Source organism: Marmota flaviventris, chromosome 14, assembly GCF_047511675.1.
Source record: "Marmota flaviventris isolate mMarFla1 chromosome 14, mMarFla1.hap1, whole genome shotgun sequence".
NCBI classification, from domain to species: domain Eukaryota; kingdom Metazoa; phylum Chordata; class Mammalia; order Rodentia; family Sciuridae; genus Marmota; species Marmota flaviventris.
The window spans coordinates 36,232,929-36,254,953 of NC_092511.1; the positions used below are offsets into that span (position 1 = coordinate 36,232,929).

Genomic DNA, 22,025 nt, shown 5'->3' on the forward strand with positions numbered 1-22,025 from the left:
TTATAATAATTCTCAAATTCATCGTATTTCTGAATCAACAGAAAATTCTATTTCTATTTAGCTTAAAAAGACAGTCAGCAGTAGAAGTTTCAATAGCTATGATTATGTTGTACCATCCTTTTGTGGTGGTGGTGAGGATCTGTCTGTTTTCATTAAAGAGAACCACAGAAAGATACTTATCCATGAATGTTGACATTAGAATGAGAACAATTTCATTAGGTAGTTTGCTTGGTGTCAACTAAAACATTATTATTTCAGAGAATCTCAATTCTATTATGGAATTCCATATTTGGAATTATGTAATGTTTGTAGCCATGGCAGACAAGCAATACCCTTAAAACGTGAAGGATATTTTCCACTGTACCAGTTTCAGTAAAAAAGGTCTAGATCAGGGAATTTCATACTGCAATAGCATACTGTGCAATAAATACAAGACTACAAACAGAAAAAGCAGCTCTTCTGCAACCACAGTTAAAAAAAAGGACAGTATGTAAGATAAATCAGTATGATGGAAATTTTGTTAGGTAACATGTGGAATCAGGGTAAAAATATGGTGACCAGACGTTGGAATTTCAGAATTTTATCTTTTGGTTGATGCCAACTATGATTGATGCATGCAAGAGAATGAACTAGTGAAAAATACCTACACTCATGTGGGAAACAGCTCTTTTCCATGTTAACTTTATTTAAATTCTATTAGCGACACTAATGTACTCAATGGTTGCCATATGCTTTTCACTTTAAATTTGCAATATTAAAAATGATAATGTGAATTGTTATAATTCTTTCCTTAAATGACATCTTTCTCTCTGATTATCTAAAGCAATGTATAATCCATAGATTTTCTACACTTGACAACTTTACACATGTCTCTTGTTCTGCTGGAGTTTGGACTAGATAGCCAATTATATTCAAGATTCTATGATCTTCAGTTACAGATTTCTGTCTCACCTTAGCAAAACTTCTGAACAGATGTTAATATCCACTCCCACAAAGCTGACACATTCTTCTACAACACTGTCCAGTGTGGCCTTGAGTAATGTCTGAGATACATCATGCTGAGAAGACAAAATCAAATATCAATCAAAAGCAAAGGAGATGCAGCTCTTGGACTATTCTGTTATTCTGCCTATACTCCTGGTAGCTATCTAACACACGTCACAGAGAATTTCTTCATTCCTCTTAAATACACCTAACAGATTTAACAGACCTGAACTTAATGAATCTGTATGTTCTGATACACTAAGAATCATACAAATGATTTAAACATAAGAATACCAATATTTTTTCTTTATCTGAAATTCTGCCTAGAGTAGTCATTCTCAAACCGTAGCCTGCATCAAAATCACTTGTAGGGATTGTTAAAATAGAAATTTTTTATACTCAGTGTCCCATTCTTCTGGATCATTCCTTTACTCAAAGACATAGGTGTCAAAGTTTTCTACTCAGTATAGTTATGCTCTCAAGACTCTTGGTAATGCAGCATTTCCAAACAGAGCCGTCCTCTATTATCTCTGCGATTTTCTTTTAAGCTTTAGATGGTCATTCTTGGAAGCTTTGATGATAGTACCCTATCTTAATCTTAACAGAAGATATCAACAGAAGAGATTTTGGAATACTTCAAAACTCCTATTTCTTCCTTAAATGGTTACTGTTCAATGGCTTGGTAACTAAAACAGTGAAGGGCCTGCAGTTCAGTCATGTCTCTAGGGTTAACAACCAAGTTCATGAAGACACAATACCATAATTACCCACAGGGCCAACAGTAATCATAGGGCACCATTTATTTTAATATGCTTCCTGATTTCAGAGTGTTAAAAGGTGAGAAAATATGCATCTTACAATTGAAGAAATGCACTATTGCTTGGCTACACAAACCTGTTACTACAATTAATACACTTGATGTTATCGAAAATTCTAATTTTCTGATTGTTCTCCTGGTTATGAACTGTAGGTCAACATATTTCTCCAAATGTCTTAAGGAAGTATGAAAAACAATATAGTCTAGTTCCCACATATCACAATTACATTTACCATTTAATAACAGAAGTTTATGCTCCAGAAGACTGAGAATGCAGAAGTGCTTTTGTATTTAAGAGGTAACCTTGTAACTATCCAGGCCAGAGCTAAAATTTTTGGATATAATTTTAAAATGTAATAAGCAAACATCATGATGAAAAAGAATAGAATGAACCTCATTCTGAGACCTCATTACTACTGAGCCATACCTTTTAAGAAGCTACACAGTGAACTGGAGATATAGCTCAGTGATAAGAGAGTTTGCCTAGCAAGCATGCATGAGACCTGGGCTCTATCCCTAATACAAAAAAAAAAAAAACAAAAACAAAACAAAACAAACAAACAAACCTATATAGTCTTTTCCTTGTCTAAAAAGAGAGATAAAAAGGTAGATTAACTATTTAAGTCAGTTTTTGCAGTTATTGTAACCAAAAGACCTGACAAGAACAATATAGAAGAGGAAAAGCTTATTTGGGCTCAAAATTTCAGAGGTCTCAGTTCAAAGATGGCCAACTCCATTGCTCTGGGCCAGAAATGAGGCAGAACATGGCAGAAGAGTGTGGCAGAGGGAAGCAACTCAGGAAACAGACAAAGCCAGCTCTGCTCATAAGAGACAATATATAAACCCCAATGGCATGCCCCCAGTGACCTACATCTTTCAGTCACACCTACCTGTTTACAGTTATTGCCAAGTTAATCCGTATCAGTGGATTAATGCACTGATAAGTTTAAGGCTCTCATTGCCCAATCATTTCACCTCTGAAAATTCTTGCATTTTCTCACACATGAATTTTTTGGGGACACCACACACCCAAACCATAACAGGAGTCATTAGAATAAGGGCAAATAATTATATAATTTGAAGCATACCAGATGATTAGGATAGGTAAATGAGTAAGCTATGGTTCCTGACGAAGACTTGTTGGTTGCCTCTAGCTTTCAACCCCCTTTTCCTCTTTCCAAACAGAAGTCTTACTGTATTCATATACCTAATCAACCTCTATAAGACCATATGCTCTGGGGAAGCTGCCCTGCCCCTAAATTCTAGCATATGATAGTGACTGGTTCAAATCACTGGTTTTCAAACTGAGGGTTGGACCAATCATTGGATCATAAAATTAATTTACTGATATGCCAATAGCATAAAAAAATCAAGAAAAAAAATAGACAACATAGAGTACGTTGTACATATTCCTAATGTGTGGAATAAGAGTATATAATGGATAAAATGGCCAACTGAGATTATCATGTGAGAGGAAGAAAACATAAATCGGCCAGGTATTTGGTTCCTGGACATTTCCTTTGATTTTCTCTCATATTATAATCAATTTGCTTCACTGTCTGAGGAAGTGGTTAAATAACATTACAGAGTTATGGAGCAAAGTATATGAAAAGTATATTAACTGTTGGCAAAATACTAATTTTTCAAACAAGTTTAGTTACAAACATTCACAATATTTTTCCAAAAGTTTATTAATCAGTATAACATTTTTCAAATCCTCAGCAATTTGAATACTTTAACTAAGTTAGTACAAGTCACCCTTAAAATCATTTATACTTAGAAGAAACAAATAGTGAAGTAGGATTTATAGAGGTAAACTCAACTACTAGACAGAGAAGTGTTAATAGTATCAAATTTGAAGAAAATGTTGACTCCAACTTAGTAATCTTTGACTTGACTCTAGCCATTCTAAATAGAAAAGAACAAATTCTAAGACTTTTTTAAAAAAAGTTTTACAAATATGCAAAACTTAATGATAGATCTCAGATGTTTCTTAGTAATAATATTCTTGTAGATGACATCTTAAAACCTTCAAAATTTAAAAAAAAATTGGAAGACTCATAACTAGAATGGCTAACATGAAAAAAATGGAAAATATCAAGTGCTAGTAAGGATGCAGAACAACTAGAATGCTCAAAATATTATCATGGTAAGTAAAGAACATGTTAGATCAGATGTTAAGTTTATGGAGGATTTATTGTGTATGGCTCAAATATAACTTCACATAAAAATTAAATCAGATATATTTATGCAATGTAAAAATGTATTATTATTCAATACATGTTAAACTAGACAAGCTTTAAAGGAATAAAACTTAACAAATTCTGAGGAACACAGAAATTGCCAAAACTGACACAAGAAGAAAAGAAAATCTGAAAAAACTTAACAACAAGTAAAAAGATTCAATCAGTAACCACAAATCTCCCAACAAAATAAAAAGTTCAGATTTGGATAGCTTCATTGATAAATAATATTAATCATTTTTTTTTAAAAAAACTATTATCAATCTTTCTCAAATTCTTCCAAAAAGAAAAACAATAATAAAAAGGGGAACTCTTCCAAAGTCATCTATGAGGCTGGCATTACCATGACACCAAAGTCACACAAAGATACCACAGGAAAACTTAGACCAATATTCTTTATGAATACAGGTGCAAAAATTCTCAACACAATACTAGCAAACAAATCTAACAACATGTTAAGTGAATTATAAGCCATGATATACATAATAGTGTATTCAGAATATATGAAATTTAAAAACCTATGTTTACATCCCCCCCACCCATCAGAAAATAATCCTTGACATTTTACAACTTTTCATTTTGAAATCATTTCAAATTTAAAAAAAAATATGTAAGAGCAATTCAAAGAACATCCCTATAGTTTTCCCTCAAATAAATATTTCAGTGTTTTTTCCAAATAACAAGAACATTGTCACACATATCCACAACACAACTGTTAAAATGAAGAAACGCATCAATGTAATATTATTATCTAATATACAGCCCATACTGAAATTTCATCAACTGTCCCAATTATACTTTATAGTGTTTTTTTTTTTTTTTCTAATCCAGGATCACATATGGCATTTAGTTATCTTCTCTTTTTATATTCTTGTTAGGCAACTTCAAATATGGTTCCAAGATCCCCAAATCCTGGTGTTCACAGACTTATATAATATATTCCCGCTGAGTGTGGAATTAATGACTCTTGTCTGAATCAATTCTAAGATTATCTTATGAATCAAAGATGTGAAAAAATATTTTCAATCTCAATCCAATTCAAATTTAAAAGAGCAACCTCAATCGCGTACCACTGTGTACTCACAGCATTGTTCTTATGTGTTCTGGACTACAAAAAAATTAATGAACAGCCTACACCCACACATTAAATTAAATCTTTTCCAATTTTTGTATTTGGGTATTAAAAACATTAAAATATAAATAAAATAGCATTTACTCTTACTATCATGTAGTAGAAAGGTTATATATTTTTTGGAAAAAACTTTATTCTGAATTATATTCACTTGTAAAGAGTAACATACATATACTCAAATATATGTGTGATGGGTACCCCAGTCATGATGTAAAATGTGTTTCCTAGCATATGCCATGATCAAAAGGAATAAAAAAAATAATTGTCTAAATAAATCATGGTGGTGCCATTCCATTTATTCAATAACGCCTAATGAAATGTGAGGGAAAATCTGCTGTTTACAAATGCCAGGCATTGTGTCACGTGAAGGAACTAGCTGGGGAGAATCTGACTCACCAAGGACAGCAGAAGGAATACACTGAAAGGTTGGTGGGTTATTGTGGAGCTCCTGAATCAACTAGCTTAGGACTCATTCCTCCTCTGGGCTTCTCATAATAACATTTCCTTATTGTTTAACAAAGAATAATAATTTCCTTATTGTTCAAGCCATTGACTTAAGATCTCTTGTGTTTTTCTAACTAATTCGTTCACTTTATCTAGGGGCTCAAAGTCTAGTGGGAAGACAGAAGTAATGAAATCTACAATAACCATGCAAGAAAAACCTTTGAACTTTTATTGTCAGACATTATGGTAAATCTTTATGATATCATCTAACTGAATCTTATACCATATATATAATTTTATATAGTACCTTCATAAATAAAAATTTATTCTAAGGAAATAGCAAGATATATGCAAAGATAGGCGTGTGTGTGTGTATGTATGTACATACAATCTAAAAATGCACCTAGAGGGGATTCATACAAATAAATTATAGACTAGCCACATAGTAAACTAGGATGAGGCAAGTAAAAAACACAGTAGACTATCTATTTCACCAAAATACCTTAGAAGGAAAGAGGTCCAAGATGACACATTGAGTTAAAATTTAACTCCTCTAGAAGTTACTAATGTAAGAGAAATTTCCAGAAGCTCTGCTATCAACTATAATCATGGATTTTGCCTACATTCTTCCCCAACTTTTTGCTTAAGAAAGTACTGAGAGTTGACACTATTTTCTCAAAGTAAAAATCTTACATATTTTGGAGAAGGAAAACGGGACAATGTTGCACACTGTGGGAGCTGGGGTTGTGGCTCAGTCGTAGAGCGCTTGCCTAGCATGTGTGAGGCACTGAGTTTGATTCTCAGCACCACATAAAAATAAATAAAGGTCCACCAACTACTAATAAAATATATTTTTTTAAAAAGTTGCACACTGTGCTCATAATAGTGTCCTTGATAAAGCAGAAGTATTCATTTTACCATTTAAAAAATATTTTCTAAGCAACTATTATGTACCAGACACTGTGCTAGTTGTGCTAGGTGCTGAAAGCATAGGAAAAATCAAAAGTATTCTGTGTCTAGAATCTCCATTTAGACTTGCCGAAAGCTGAGATGTGACACATTGCCCTACTGGCAAACACAAGAGGTGAGAGGCCCCCAAGACTGACTGTGTTACTGATCACCAAGGACTTGATGCCAGGAAAAAAAAGGACTGTTCCATTTTTAAAAGAAGTTACCCAATTCTAAATTTTGGGGCAAGTTATTTGAATTATATAAACAGTATCTTTTGAATTTAAGGAAATGCTGTTTGAGCAATTAAATTATTATGTAAAATTTATGAGATTTTTAAAAAGGAACATAAGTGGTCATTTATGCTAGTCAGCTTTTTTGAGGTAAGAACCCACATTTTTATTATTACTCTACCACAAACTTCTGAAGAATTGTTCATCAAACTGCCATGTTTTATTTTGTTCTGAAGCACTAAAATTATCTCACAATTATTAAGGAAAAAAAATCATTCCAGATGCAACATTGTTAGCTCTACAACTGTTGCAAGAACAACATTCCACTTTATATACTCCATGTTAAACTTTAAGTTTATGCCTCAGTGGTTTTCTGGTGCAATATTCTTACTTGTTTTACTTAGCATTATCACTCAGGTCCCTTACTATTGCCAAAATACAAAACACGAGAAGCTAAAGAAGCAAAAAAATTTAACAGGGAAAATCTACCCAATTTTAAATAAAAGCAAGTGCTTTTTTTTTTTTTTTTCCTCCTCACCTTGAATCTACTTTCCTTTGATTGATAGGTGACAGTTTAAAAGAATCATCCAGGGGAGTGTGTTAATGACCTATGAAAGAGCTGACAGGAAACATTTGAGCAAACAGAAAAATGTGTACTTAAAAGCAGCAGCTCCTCCAATTCTTCACATCCAGTATACAAGAAGGCTTTTATGTTCTCCCTATAAAGATGAGGACCATGTTCAGAAATACTTGAGCCATTTAAAAACCAGTGTTCTAGCTTTACTGATCACAGATAATTGCAAAAAGACAAAGATTTCTTCCTAAACACATTCTTTAAAGAAAAAAAAAACATGCTTGGAACTAGCAGAACTTTTTTTTTTTAAATGAATAAATTGTACAATGAACGACACACTGTGCTATGAAACTCTGCGACCAAGACAGCAAAAAGGGTATCAGTCTTTCAGCACTTGAGGGATTTTTCCAGATCTGGAAATTCAGATCAAAATATGGCCAGTGGTTATAAGAAAAAAAGAAAAAAAACTCAACATAGGAAGATGTTCTCTTTACAAATTTTCCTCCTCTGAAAAAGTATGTGGAAGGTATGCTGAAGACTCTTCAACTGCAAACTCAGCATTTACATACTACTTTGCATGAACTTATACTATTTAATAGAAATCAGTCATTCAAGTCAACTTCATGGAAAGGTCCCTGGGACAATGATTTGTCTTATATGTTCTACAAAGAACAAATGGAAGTTAATTTTAAAAACCTAACCTTTAGGACTTGAATAGTCTCACTTCTAAGGCATGAACTTTTTGGGGTACCAAATGAGTATCCACAGATGTTCAGTGAGGTTCCGCTACTTTGCATGGCTCGAACTCCTTTGTTTCCGGGGACACTCTGGAATCTCCATTCAGCTCACAAATCTTTAACAGCTTTTCTGTGCCTTAATATCTGGCAACTGATTTTTAGATAGGAGACAACAATGTACGACACTATGACCTCAGAAAGGGGGAAACTACATAGGATAAACCACAAAATGTCCCAGTTTTCTATCTGAGGATACTTTCTAGATCTTGGTACAAGCAGAGCATGACAGTCTTAATGAGCTAGGGAAAGATAAAGTAGAGGTCAGGAGTGTTGAGACAACTGGAATTTTAAAAGTGTATCAAAGAGAACAAAGATTTGAAAAACAGAACTCCAGAAATTTTTATAAGAGACACCTTAAGTATTTAGTATAGAGGATCCAACATGGCGGAGAATGGGGAGGCAGCGCTTTCAGTACCTCCGCAACAACGGGGTCAGAGAGACGCATGGATACGCTTAGATTCGACCTGCTGAGAAACTCCTAGCAAAATTCCACTAAAGAGAGACCGGCCGGGAATTGGTAGGATCTTTGGAGGTGACAGTCTGCCCTAGACGAGTGAATCTCCGCCATGCAGCGCAAAGGTCCAGACCCGCCAGCCGCTACCCGCGCGACTCGGCGACTGTCGGCTGCCTGCACGCAGCCCCCGCGTCTGGGCGGATAGCCTCCGAGGCGCAGCGCAGCAGGAGCGGTGCAGGGACTCTAGGAAGAGGTCTCTCGCCAAGCCTTCATGAAATAGCGAACTAGGAGCTGAAACCAACCAGAGACAGACCAGTCCCACCCCTCCCTTCGGACACTCCGGCAAGGAGCCTGGGGCCCGCCATAGCAGACAGGTGACATCACCAGAGTTCTGCCGACAGAATTCCTTCCCAGCGGAATCCACGTTAGCAGGTGTGTGACTCCCACCCCCTCCAGATACAAGCAGCCAGGAAACCTGGGGAATCTCTCCGGGGGCGTGTCTGTAGGGAAGCAGAGGGGATTCCAGATCCCCACCTCCCCTTAACACCAGCGGCGACACCCAAGATCTTAGCCGCCAGTTTCTGGGGGCGTGCCCAGCAAAGGGATCCGGAAAAATTAAACTGTTGGTTCCCAGATCACCCCACCACAGCACTGGGGCTTAGATGAATGACAGAGAGGGTGTTCATCGTTCGGGATATAGGACACGCGGTGGGGCTGCAAGTGTAATCAGATCCATGGGGAACCGCATCCGGTGAACAGGACCTGGCTGGCTGGCTGGCTGGGAGGAGGAACAGGGGGAGGGGCCGGATAAGTGAAAGGGCTCTGGACTAACAGGATTGAGAGACTCCCAGGAGCCACCTTACAGGGATTTCTGTCAGCACATAGAGGGCAGAAGCTCGGCTCGGAGGGCACAGCTCTGCCTATTGGAAGAGAAGAAAATGGGATTCAGCCATAGAACAGGGGATGCCAGCATGGCAGAGATCTGATGTCATCGGAGAGCAGCCGAGGAGAGAACTTCATCGGTGCCAGCGGCGACGGAAACAGTTGGTCAACTGGTAGGGAGGGTGAGTCACAGATACCCGAGTCTCTCTCGCTTTGTCTTCGAGCCACAGGGGAGGAGCGGGGCCGCCGCCTGCGCCCGCAAGGTAGGCAGACCTGCGACCAACCTGCAGATCAAGCCCAGCGGTCTGCGGGCGTGGTAGGAGGGGCAGGGCAGAGCCGCCGCCCGCGCCGGCAAGGTAAGCAGACCTGCAACAGACCGGCGGATCAGGACCAGCGGCCTGCCAGCGTGGTACACACGTCACCCCAGCTGGAGTAGGGGCAGAGCAGAGCCTTCGCCCGCGCCCAGATCAGGCCCAGCGGCCCGCCTGTGTGGTGGTCACGTGACCCCAATTGGAGTGGGGGCGGAGCGGAACTGCCACCCGTGCCCGCAACGTGGTCAGACCAGCGACCAACCTGCAGATCAGGCCCGGCGGTCTGCGGGCGTGGTAGGAGGGGCAGGGCAGAGCTTTCGCCCCCACCTGCAAGGTAGGCAGACCTGCGACAGAACAGCGGATCAGGCCCAGGGGTCCGCGGGCGTGGTAGACACCTCACACCAATTGGAGGGGGGGCAGAGCAGAGCCCCTGCCCGCGCCTGCAAGGGAGACTTTTCAACTATACAAGAGCAATATAAATATATAGGGGGGAAAAATTTCAAAAACACAACAGTTTCACCAAGAAGAAAGAAACGCAAGCAGTATGAAAAGACAAGGAAAGAAAGGACCACAAGCAATGCAGGTCAACTCAACTTTAGAAGAGGTAACAGCTGCAGCAGATGGAATGTCAGATAAAGAATTCAGGATATATATGCTTCAGATGATCTGGAGTATCAAGGAAGACATTAGACAGCAAAATCAGACAATGAAAGATCACTTCGACAATGAATTACGCAAACAAATCCAGGAAGCAAAGGATCAACTATACAGGGAGATAGAGGTTATAAAAAACAAACAGAAATCCTAGAAATGCAGGAAGCAATAAACCAACTTAAAAACTCAATGGAGAATACTACCAGCAGAGTAGAACACTTAGAAGATAGAACATCAGACAATGAAGACAAAGTATTTCAACTTGAAAAGAACATAGACAGCTCAGCAAGACTGTTAAGAAACCATGAGCAGAACATCCAAGAAATATGGGATAACATTAAAGAGACCAAACTTAAGAGTCATTGGGATACAGGAAGGTATAGAACTCCATACCAAAGGAATGAGCAATTTATTCAATGAAATAATATGAGAAAACTTCCCAGACTTGAAGAATGAGACAGAATCCCAAATTCTAGAAGCCTACAGGACACCGAATGTGCAAAATTATAAGAGATCCACACCTAGACACATTATAATGAAGATGCCCAACATACAGAATAAGGAGAGAATTTTAAAAGCTACAAGAGAAAGGAAGCAGATTACATTTAGGGATAAGCCAATCAGGATAACAGCTGATCTTTCAACACAGACTCTGAAAGCTAGAAGATCCTGGAATAACATATTTCAAACACTGAAAGAAAATGGGTTCCAACCAAGAATTGTGTATCCAGCGAAATTAAGCTTCAGGATGGAAGATGAAATTAAAACCTTCCATGACAAACAAAAGTTAAAAGAATATGCAGCTAGAAAACCATTTCTTCAAAACATCCTCGGCAAAACATTACAGGAAGAGGAAATGGAAAATAACAATGAAAACCAACAGTGGGAGGTAGGACAGTAAAGGGGGGGGGGAATAATCAAAGAGGAAAACAAACCATGTTTAGTAACATAAATTAACAAATATGGCTGGAACAACAACCCATATCTCAATAATAACCCTAAATGTTAATGGCTTAAACTCACCAATTAAAAGACACAGGCTAGTAGAATGGATCACAAAACAAGACCCAACAATATGCTGCCTACAGGAGACGCATTTGATAGGAAAAGACATACATAGGCTGAAGGTGAAAGGTTGGGAAAAATCATATCACTCATATGGACTTCGGAAACAAGCAGGAGTGTCCATACTCATATCAAATAAAATAGATTTCAAGCCAAAGTTAATCAAAAGGGATAAAGAGGGACACTACATACTGCTTAAGGGAACCATACACCAACAAGACATAACAATCATAAATATATATGCCCCAAACAATGGTGCAGCTATGTACATCAAACAAACTCTTCTCAAGTTCAAGAGTCTAATAGACCACCATACAATAATCATGGGAGACTTCAGCACACCTCTCTCGCCACTGCACAGATCTTCCAAACAAAAGTTGAATAAGGAAACTATAGAACTCAATAACACAATTAATAACCTAGACTTAATTGACATATATAGAATATACCACCCAACATCAAGCAGTTACACTTTTTTCTCAGCAGCACATGGATCCTTCTCAAAAATAGATCATATATTATGTCACAGGGCAACTCTTAGACAATATAAAGGAGTAGAGATAATACCATGCACCCTATCTGATCATAATGGAATGAAACTGAAAATCAACGATAAAAGAAGGAAGGAAAAAGCATACATCACTTGGAGAATGAACAATAGGCTACTGAATGATCAATGGGTTACAGAAGACATCAAGGAGGAAATTAAAAAATTCTTAGAGATTAATGAAAACACAGACACATCATATCGGAATCTATGGGACACATTGAAAGCAGTTCTAAGAGGAAAATTCATTGCTTGGAGTTCATTCCTTAAAAAAAGAAAAAACCAACAAATAAATGATCTCATACTTCATCTCAAAATCCTAGAAAAAGAAGAGCAAAACAACAGCAAAAGAAGTAGAAGGCAAGAAATAATCAAAATCAGAGCTGAAATTAATGAAATCGAAACAAAAGAAACAATTGAAAAAATTGACAAAACTAAAAGTTGGTTCTTTGAAAAAATAAACAAAATCGACAGACCCTTAGCCATGCTAGCGAAGAGAAGAAGAGAGAGAACTCAAATTACTAGCATACGGGATGAAAAAGGCAATATCACAACAGACACTTCAGAAATACAGAAGATAATCAAAAATTATTTTGAATCCTTATACTCGAATAAATTAGAAGATAGTGAAGGCATAGATAAATTTCTTAAGGCATATGATCTGCCCAGATTGAGTCAGGAGGATATAGACAACCTAAACAGACCGATATCAATCGAGGAAATAGAAGAAACCATCAAAAGACTACCAACTAAGAAAAGCCCAGGACCGGATGGGTATACAGCAGAGTTTTACAAAACCTTTACAGAGGAACTAATACCAATACTTTTCAAGCTACTTCAGGAAATAGAAAAAGAGGGAGAACTTCCAAATTCATTCTACAAGGCCAACATCACCCTGATACCTAAACCAGACAAAGATACTTCAAAGAAAGAAAACTTCAGACCAATATCTCTAATGAACCTAGATGCAAAAATCCTCAATAAAATTCTGGCAAATCGGATACAAAAACATATCAAAAAAATTGTGCACCATGATCAAGTAGGATTCATCCCTGGGATGCAAGGCTGGTTCAATATACGGAAATCAATAAATGTTATTCACCACATCAATAGACTTAAAAATAAGAACCATATGATCATCTCGATAGATGCGGAAAAAGCATTCGACAAAGTACAGCATCTCTTTATGTTCAAAACTCTAGAAAAACTAGGGATAACAGGAACATACCTCAATACTGTAAAAGCAATCTATGCTAAGCCTCAGGCTAGCATCATTCTGAATGGAGAAAAATTGAAGGCATTCCCTCTAAAATCTGGAACAAGACAGGGATGCCCTCTTTCACCACTTCTGTTCAACATAGTTCTCAAAACGCTGGCCAGAGCAATTAGACAGACAAAAGAAATTAAAGGCATAAAAATAGGAAAAGAAGAACTTAAATTATCACTATTTGCAGATGATATGATTCTATACCTAGCAGACCCAAAAGGGTCTACAAAGAAACTATTAGAGCTAATAAATGAATTCAGCAAAGTGGCAGGATATAAAATCAACACGCATAAATCAAAGGCATTCCTGTATATCAGCGACAAATCCTCTGAAATGAAAATGAGGACAACCACTCCATTCACAATATCTTCAAAAAAAATAAAATACTTGGGAATCAACCTAACAAAAGAGGTGAAAGACTTATACAATGAAAACTACAGAACCCTAAAGAGAGAAATAGAAGAAGATCTTAGAAGATGGAAAAATATACCCTGTTCATGGATAGGCAGAACTAATATCATCAAAATGGCAATATTACCTTCTCTATAGGTTTAATGCAATGCCAATCAAAATCCCAACGGCATTTCTTGTAGAAATAGATAAAGCAATCATGAAATTCATATGGAAAAATAAAAGACCCAGAATAGCAAAAACAATGCTAAGCAGGAAGTGTGAATCAGGCGGTATAGCGATACCAGACTTCAAACTATACTACAGAGCAATAGTAACAAAAACAGCATGGTACTGGTACCAAAACAGGCGGGTGGACCAATGGTACAGAATAGAGGACACAGAAACCAATCCACAAAACTACAACTATCTTATATTTGATAAAGGGGCTAAAAGCATGCAATGGAGGAAGGATAGCATCTTCAACAAATGGTGCTGGGAAAACTGGAAATCCATATGCAACAAAATGAAACTGAATCCCTTTCTCTCGCCATGCACAAAAGTTAATTCAAAATGGATCAAGGAGCTTGATATCAAATCGGAGACACGCCGTCTGATAGAAGAAAAAGTTGGCTACGATCTACATACTGTGGGGTCGGGCTCCAAATTCCTCAATAGGACACCCATAGCACAAAAGTTAATAACTTGAATCAACAAATGGGACTTACTCAAACTAAAAAGTTTTTTCTCAGCTAAAGAAACAATAAGAGAGGTAAATAGAGAGCCTACATCCTGGGAACAAATCTTTACTCCTCACACTTCAGATAGAGCCCTAATATCCAGAGTATACAAAAAACTCAAAAAATTAGACAATAAGATAACAAACAACCCAATCAACAAATAGGCCAAGGACCTGAACAGACACTTCTCAGAGGAGGACATACAATCAATCAACAAGTACATGAAAAAATGCTCACCATCTCTAGCAGTCAGAGAAATGCAAATCAAAACCACCCTAAGATACCATCTCACTCCAGTAAGATTGGCAGCCATTATGAAGTCAAACAACAACAAGTGCTGGCGAGGATGTGGGGAAAAGGGTACACTTGTACATTGCTGGTGGGACTGCAAATTGGTGCAGCCAATTTGGAAAGCAGTATGGAGATTTCTTGGAAAGCTGGGAATGGAGCCACCATTTGACCCAGCTATTCCCCTTCTTGGTCTATTCCCTAAAGACCTAAAAAGAGCATGCTACAGGGACACTGCTACATCGATGTTCATAGCAGCTCAATTCACAATAGCAAGACTGTGGAACCAACCCAGATGCCCTTCAATAGACGAATGGATTTAAAAAATGTGGCATTTATACACAATGGAGTATTACTCTGCATTAAGAAATGACAAAATCATAGAATTTGCAGGGAAATGGATGGCACTAGAGCAGATTATGCTAAGTGAAGCTAGCCAATCCCTAAAAAACAAATGCCAAATGTCTTCTTTGATATAAGGAGAGTAACTAAGAACAGAGTAGGGACGAAGAGCATGAGAAGAAGATTAACATTAAACAGAGATGAGAGGTGGGAGGGAAAGGGAGAGAACAGGGAAATTGCATGGAAATGGAAGGAGACCCTCAGGGTTATACAAAAGAACATACAAGAGGAAATGCGGGGAAAGGGAAAAATAATACAAGGGGGAGAAATGAAGGACAGTAGAGGGGGTAGAGAGAGAAGAGGGGAGGGAAGGGGAGGGGAGGGGGGATAGTAGAGGATAGGAAAGGTAGCAGAACAAGACAGTCACTAGTATGGCAATATGTAAATCAATGGATGTGTAATTGATGTGATTCTGCAATCTGTATATGGGCTAAAAATGGGAGTTCATAACCCACTTGAAGCAAAGTGTGAAAGATGATATATCAAGAACTATGTAATGTTTTGAACAACCAACAATAAAAAAAAAAAAAAAGAAAAGAAGGGAAAAAAAAAAGTATTTAGTATACAGTTGCACATACCCAGGGCACAAGGACAAGACTATACAAGGCCAGAGAAGACATAGCTGCCTGGAAGTTGTGGGCTACACAGAGAATTCTGAGATTGCAAAGAACTTGGACACATAAGATGTCCTACCAGACATAATGAGGAGACTGCCTTGAATATCTTCAATACTTTGTTGATACCCCAGAAAGGGTATAAGTAAGATATTCTAGTCCTAGAGTAAGGGCTACCTGACTTTCCTCCTAAAAAACTTTAAAATAAACAATCCTTACCAAGCTGAGTTCACTGGTAAATTCTACCAAACATTTAAGGAAAAAAATATCAATTCTCCTTATTGTCTTGTAGAACAAATGGAAGTTAATTTTAAAAACAGAAGCAGCAGGAATACTTTCTAATTCATTCTATGAAGAAAGTATTACTCTAATCCAAAACCAGATAAGGACATTTTAAGAAAACCACAAACCAGTACCTCTTATGAAGAGAGGTACAAAAATTCTCAATTAAATACCAGCAAATTTAATTTAACAATGTATGAACATAATTATATATCATGATCAACTGTGATTTATTCCAAGTATGCAAATTTGGCTTGACATTCAAAAAAATAATTAATGGATTCTATCAAATCAACATGCTAATTTTAAAAATAACTTAATCCAAACTCTCAGCAATCTAAGAATAGAGGGGAACACTCTCTACTTGATTAAAAACATTTACAAAAACAAAACCAAAAAACCTACAGCTAATATTATATTCAATGTAAGAAACTAGAAGATTTATCACTAAGGTCAGGCACAAGGCAAGGGTGACCTTTCTTGTTGCTCTTTTTAAACAATATATTGTAAGTCCTAGCAATGAAATAAGAAAAGGAAATAAAGGTGAAGGATCAGGAAGGAAGAGACTATTTACTGATGACATGATAATATAGAAAATTCAAAAGAATCAACAAAAAATTCCTAGAATAAGTGATTATAGTGATGATGCAGGATACAAAATGAATATAGAAAAGTCAATCACTTCCTATATACCAGCAATGAATCAAGTGCCACTGGAAATTTAAAAACACATTTCCCTTTATTAATGCACCCCCAAAATAAAGCGGGCATACCTTACACACACACACACACACACACACACACACACATACACACACACATGAATTATCTATATGGAGAAAACTATAAAAATAAATCAAAGCATTAAATGAGTGGAGAGATAGTCCACAGTCCATGGACTATGAAGATGTCAAGATGTTAGTTCTAATCATCTTGAACATCTTGATTCAAAATACTCCTAATCATATAACATTTATTTTGGGAATATCAAACTGATTCTAAAGTTTACATAGGTAAAGGATCCAGAACAGCTAACAAAATACTGAAGGAGAACAAGGACAGAGGACTCACACTATGCAATTTTAAGATATACTATGAAGCCAAAATAATTAACACAACATGGTATTCATGAAAAAGAGACATAGAGAGCACAGAAACAGACTCACATAAATATAGACAACTGATCTTTAACAAAGAAACAAAAGCAATACAATGGAGAAAAGATAGTCTTTCAACAAATGGTGCTGGAACAACTAGACCTCAACATGAAAAATATCAATCTAGACACAGACCTGAAACCCTTCACAAAACTAATACAAAATGGACCACAGTCCTAAATGTAAAATGTGAAACAATAAAACTTCTAGAAAATAACATAGGAAAAAATCTAAATGTCCTTGGTATGACAAAGAATTTTTAGATACAACACCAAAGGCATGAACAGAAATAACTGAGAAGCTGAACTTCATTAAAATCAAAACCCTCTGCTTTGCAAAGGACACTGTCAAGAAAATGAGAAGATAATCCACACACTGGGAGAAATTATTTACAAAAGATATATCTGATAAATAACTGTTATCCAAAATATATAAATAACTTTTAAAACTCACCAAGAACCAAACAAGCAACTTGATTAAAAAAAATGGGCAAAAGACCTGAACAGATACTTCCCCAAAGAAGATATACAGATGGCAAACATGCAGTGGAAAGATGGTCCACATCATATGTCATTAGAGAATTCTAAATTAAAACATTAATGAGTTACTACTGCCCATCTATTAGAATATCTGAAACACACAATAATTGTGTTTCTAAACACAATGAACTGAAATGAACAGAAAACATGTCTACTGAAAAATTTCATGGTTTTATCCATAATTTCCAAAACTTAGAAGTGACCAAAATGCACTTCAGTAGATGAATGAATAAACTGGTATATCAGAACAATGGAATATTAATCATCAATAAAAAGAAATAAGCTATCATCAAGCCATGAAAAGACATGAACAAATCTTCAACGCATATTACTAAGTAAAAGAAATAAATCTGAAAAGACTACACACTGTATAATCTCAATCCTATCACATTCGGGAAAAGGCAAAACTAAAGAGACAATGAAAAAAAGCAGTGGTAACAAGTGGCCAAAGGACAGGGCTGATGAAGTGGCACAGCAGAGCATTTTTTAGGGTAGTAAAACTATTCTGTATTATATTGTAATAATGAATGCATCTCATTATACATTTGTCCAACCCTGCAGGATATAAAACATCAGGAGTGAACTCTACTTTCAACTATGGACTTTGATGACCATGATGTGTCAATATAAGTTCACTGTAATAAATACACCCATTCTGGTGAAGGATGTTGATAGTGTGGAGGCTGTGTTGATGTGAAGTGAGAAAAGTGTAAGAGGGCTCTCTGTACTTTCTGTTCAGTTTTGCTGTGACCCTAAAACTGCTCTAAAAATTCCTAACACATTCAGTCTAATCTGATGGTTAACTACTTGGTTCTCAGAGCGAACTTCAATTTTTTTTTTTAAAAGAAGACAATAAATTTGCATTCAACAATCCAGCACCTATAATGTCCACCATACAATAAAAGATAGCTAGATACATTAAGAAATAAGTCAATGGGATAGATCATTCACTCAATACAAAAGCAGAAGCAACCTAGAATGATGACCCAGATGTTGGAAATAGCATACAAGAATTTTAAAGTAGCTCCAGGCCTACTTACAGGAAAATATAGTTACAAATAAATGAATATGGAAAACAGCAAGAGAGAAATAGAAACTATAATAAGTAACCAAAGAACTGAAAAATAGTGTCTGAAATTAAAAAAAAAAAATGGATGGGCTTCATAATTGATTGGAGAAGAAACAAATCAGGGAACATGAAGAGATCAGCAGAGATTACTCCATCAAAAGAACAGGATTACAAAACAAATAGGTAGTGATAGAGGGAGAAATAGAGCCTCAATGTCCCACAAGACAAGATCAAAATATGTAAATATGTGTAATGGAAATCCTAAGAGAGAATAGAACAGATAGATATTTGAAGAAGTAACAATGAAAACTTTCACAAGGTTTCTGAAAAACACAAATATACAGATCCAAGAAGCTCAGTGACCCCCAAGGATAAAAAGAAGGGAAAACCCCATCTAGTCAAACTGCTAGAAAACAAAGATAAAATCACAAAAGCCATGAGAATGAAAGGATACACTATATATAGAAGGATAATGGCTAAATTCTTATTAGAAACAACAGGGACTAGGAAATAATGAAATGACATCTTTAAAGTGCCAAATAATAATAATAAAAACACACACAAAATCCTGTCACCCTCAAGTTCTACATATTTCAAAAATGAAGGAAAAATAAAGGCCTTTATAGATAAATGAGAACTCAATACCAGCAGAAACTACACATAAAGTTAAAGGGAAATTTCAGACTACAGAAAATTGACACCAGATTGAAAGGGCATGGATAAATATAAATTTCTATGTGCGTGTATACATTTTTATTTTACTTAGAAGACATGAACATTTAAAGCAAAAATTATAACATGATTTTTCTGGATGTATACACTATATGTATATAAATAATATATGCACATATATACAAATATTATATATATTTCACACATGCACACACACCGACAGTAGCACAAAGGAGAGTGGTAAGGACTGTGAAAAGTTTAAGAATATATTATAATCCCTAGAATAACCACTAAGAAAAAAATGCCAAGCAGTACAGCTGAAAATCCAGTAAAATAAAAATTGAAAACTAAAAATTATTTGATTTTCTGCCCACTATAAGACAGAAAAAGACCAAAAGGCAGATTGGACAAACAGCAAATAACAGTTATAGACCTTAATTCAACCATATCAACTGATATTAAGTGTTAGTGAAATAAATTCTCCAATTAAAAGGCAAAGATAAGATAGGTGTGATGTCACAAGCCTATAATCCCAGCAGCTCGGGAGGCTGAGTCAGTAGGACTGAGAGTTCAAAGCCAGACTCAGCAATGGCAAGGCACTAAGTAACTAAGTGAAACCCTTTATGTAAATAAAATACAAAATAGGGCTGAGGATTGACTCAGTGGTTGAGTGCCCCTGAATTCAATTCCTGGTACCAAAACCAAAACAAACAAACAAAAAAGGCAAATGTAATCAATAAAGATTGTATTGCTTAAAATTTTTGCATTCTTTGTGAAAACTATAAACAAATAAAAAAAATCAACATAGGTTTCTAAAGTGTTATGTCAGATAATCAGGTTCAAAGGGAACAGTGATGCCCTTAACTCCATCTCCCTTTCAGGTTTCTAAGCTACAGAGTAGGTAGCTGGTGTATAAAATAAAGAACACTTCTGGGTTTTGTCCATTGGAACCTGATAGGTGGCGTCCTCCTGACTATCAGGAGATGCTCAACTCCTGACTCCAAAGCATAATGTCTTTTGTACAAAGTCAATTTCAAAGCCAGAATCATTCTCAGCATATCTTCATGAGAGTCAATTAAAGAGGAGGAGGAGGACGAGGAAGTGGAGGAGGAGGAGGAGGAGGAGGAGGAGGAGGAGGAGGAACAGTTAGGTAGCGAAAGCTTGCTAGTCAGCTGTTTGTTTGGTTCTCATTCACTAACTACCAACAAAGGCACTGATCCTGCCTGTGAGGATAAAAATTTAAACAAAATGTATAACCACTTTATGAATCATGAGAATAAAAAGTCTCTTCGTATGTTACTCTAACAGTCCGGTGTTTATTACATCTTAATCTACTTAGACTTTCCTCAGATCTCCCAATAGGTGCTCTTACCCTAACCCTAACCCTAACCCTAACCCTAACCCTAGTGGCTACAGGTCGATATGGCGGTGGAAAGACAGGGGCCATACTGGCTAAATAAAGATCATAAATCCTCGGGGCTGGGGATGTGGCTCAAGCGGTAGCGTGCTCGCCTGCCATGTGTGCGGCCTGGGTTCGATCCTCAGCACCACATACAAACAAAGATGTTGTGTCCGCCGAAAACTAAAAAATAAATATTAAAAAATTCTCTCTCTCTCTCTCTCTAAAAAAAAAAAAAAAGATCATAAATCCTAAATGTCTGCTTTGCTCACGTACTTTTCCAAGCCAATGCCTTGCACTAATTTGCTATAAACAAGGAAAACATTAACACATCTGAACTGGACCACACTATCTGCCCCATGTGTGGTCACTATGCTAAAACATAATCCCGGCTCATGACATAGGCATGAACAAATGCACACCAGTTAGCAACAACACATTTTGACCTGACATAATACAAAGGAGTCGACATTTCCACTGTAAATCTCTAAGTAAATCTCTATTTTTAGAGATTTACAGCTTAGTCATAAAAGTGGACTTCAGAAAAATTTAGGATGCAAAGATTTAGCCACAAGAGAGAATTTTTCCTTCTAATAAACTACAAGTAAAACAGTGTGCAGAAAATCTGATCTGAAACTATGAGTGGTGGAAAGGGTGGGGGAAGGAACACCTTCCTATGAACAGAAAACTTAACAGCTAAGTGTTCAAACTGTCTATTTTTTTTTTGAAGGGGCAAAGGTTAGAGATAAAAGGAGGTATTAATGTAAATTTTAAAAGATTTTTTCCCCAAAATATAGAAATAAGCCTCCCTGTTGATATTTTCAGTTTTAAGTTCTAAAAATATAATTCTGTTCCCAAATATACTGATACATACATGTATGTGGCCAGACATGCAGTTGGATATGAATTATCTTCCAGTCCATTATTATTATATATAGTTCACTTTTCCCAATTAAACCTGAAGCTGACACTGCCAGCACTGAATCCATGTCAATGGGTTTCCACAGTGTCACTACATGGAAAGGCAAAGTTCCCTTTATTGGTGTGTCCCCTTCTCCATAATATCATAGCAACAGAAAGACCAAATGCTCCATGTGGTCTGCAATGATACTCTGTTCTCA

General features: G+C 36.7%; 1 protein-coding gene across 2 annotated transcripts in view; it reads right to left on the reverse strand.

Moving 5' to 3' along the window:
• The window catches only part of Srbd1 (S1 RNA binding domain 1), a 226,249-nt gene that overhangs the window by 24,077 nt on the left and 180,147 nt on the right, over positions 1 to 22,025 (reverse strand). For both annotated transcript variants that reach the window (XM_027934616.2, XM_071601541.1), the window contains one exon: positions 952 to 1,058. In XM_027934616.2, the coding sequence (XP_027790417.2) occupies positions 952 to 1,058 (107 nt within the window). The remainder of the gene's footprint in view (positions 1 to 951; positions 1,059 to 22,025) is intronic.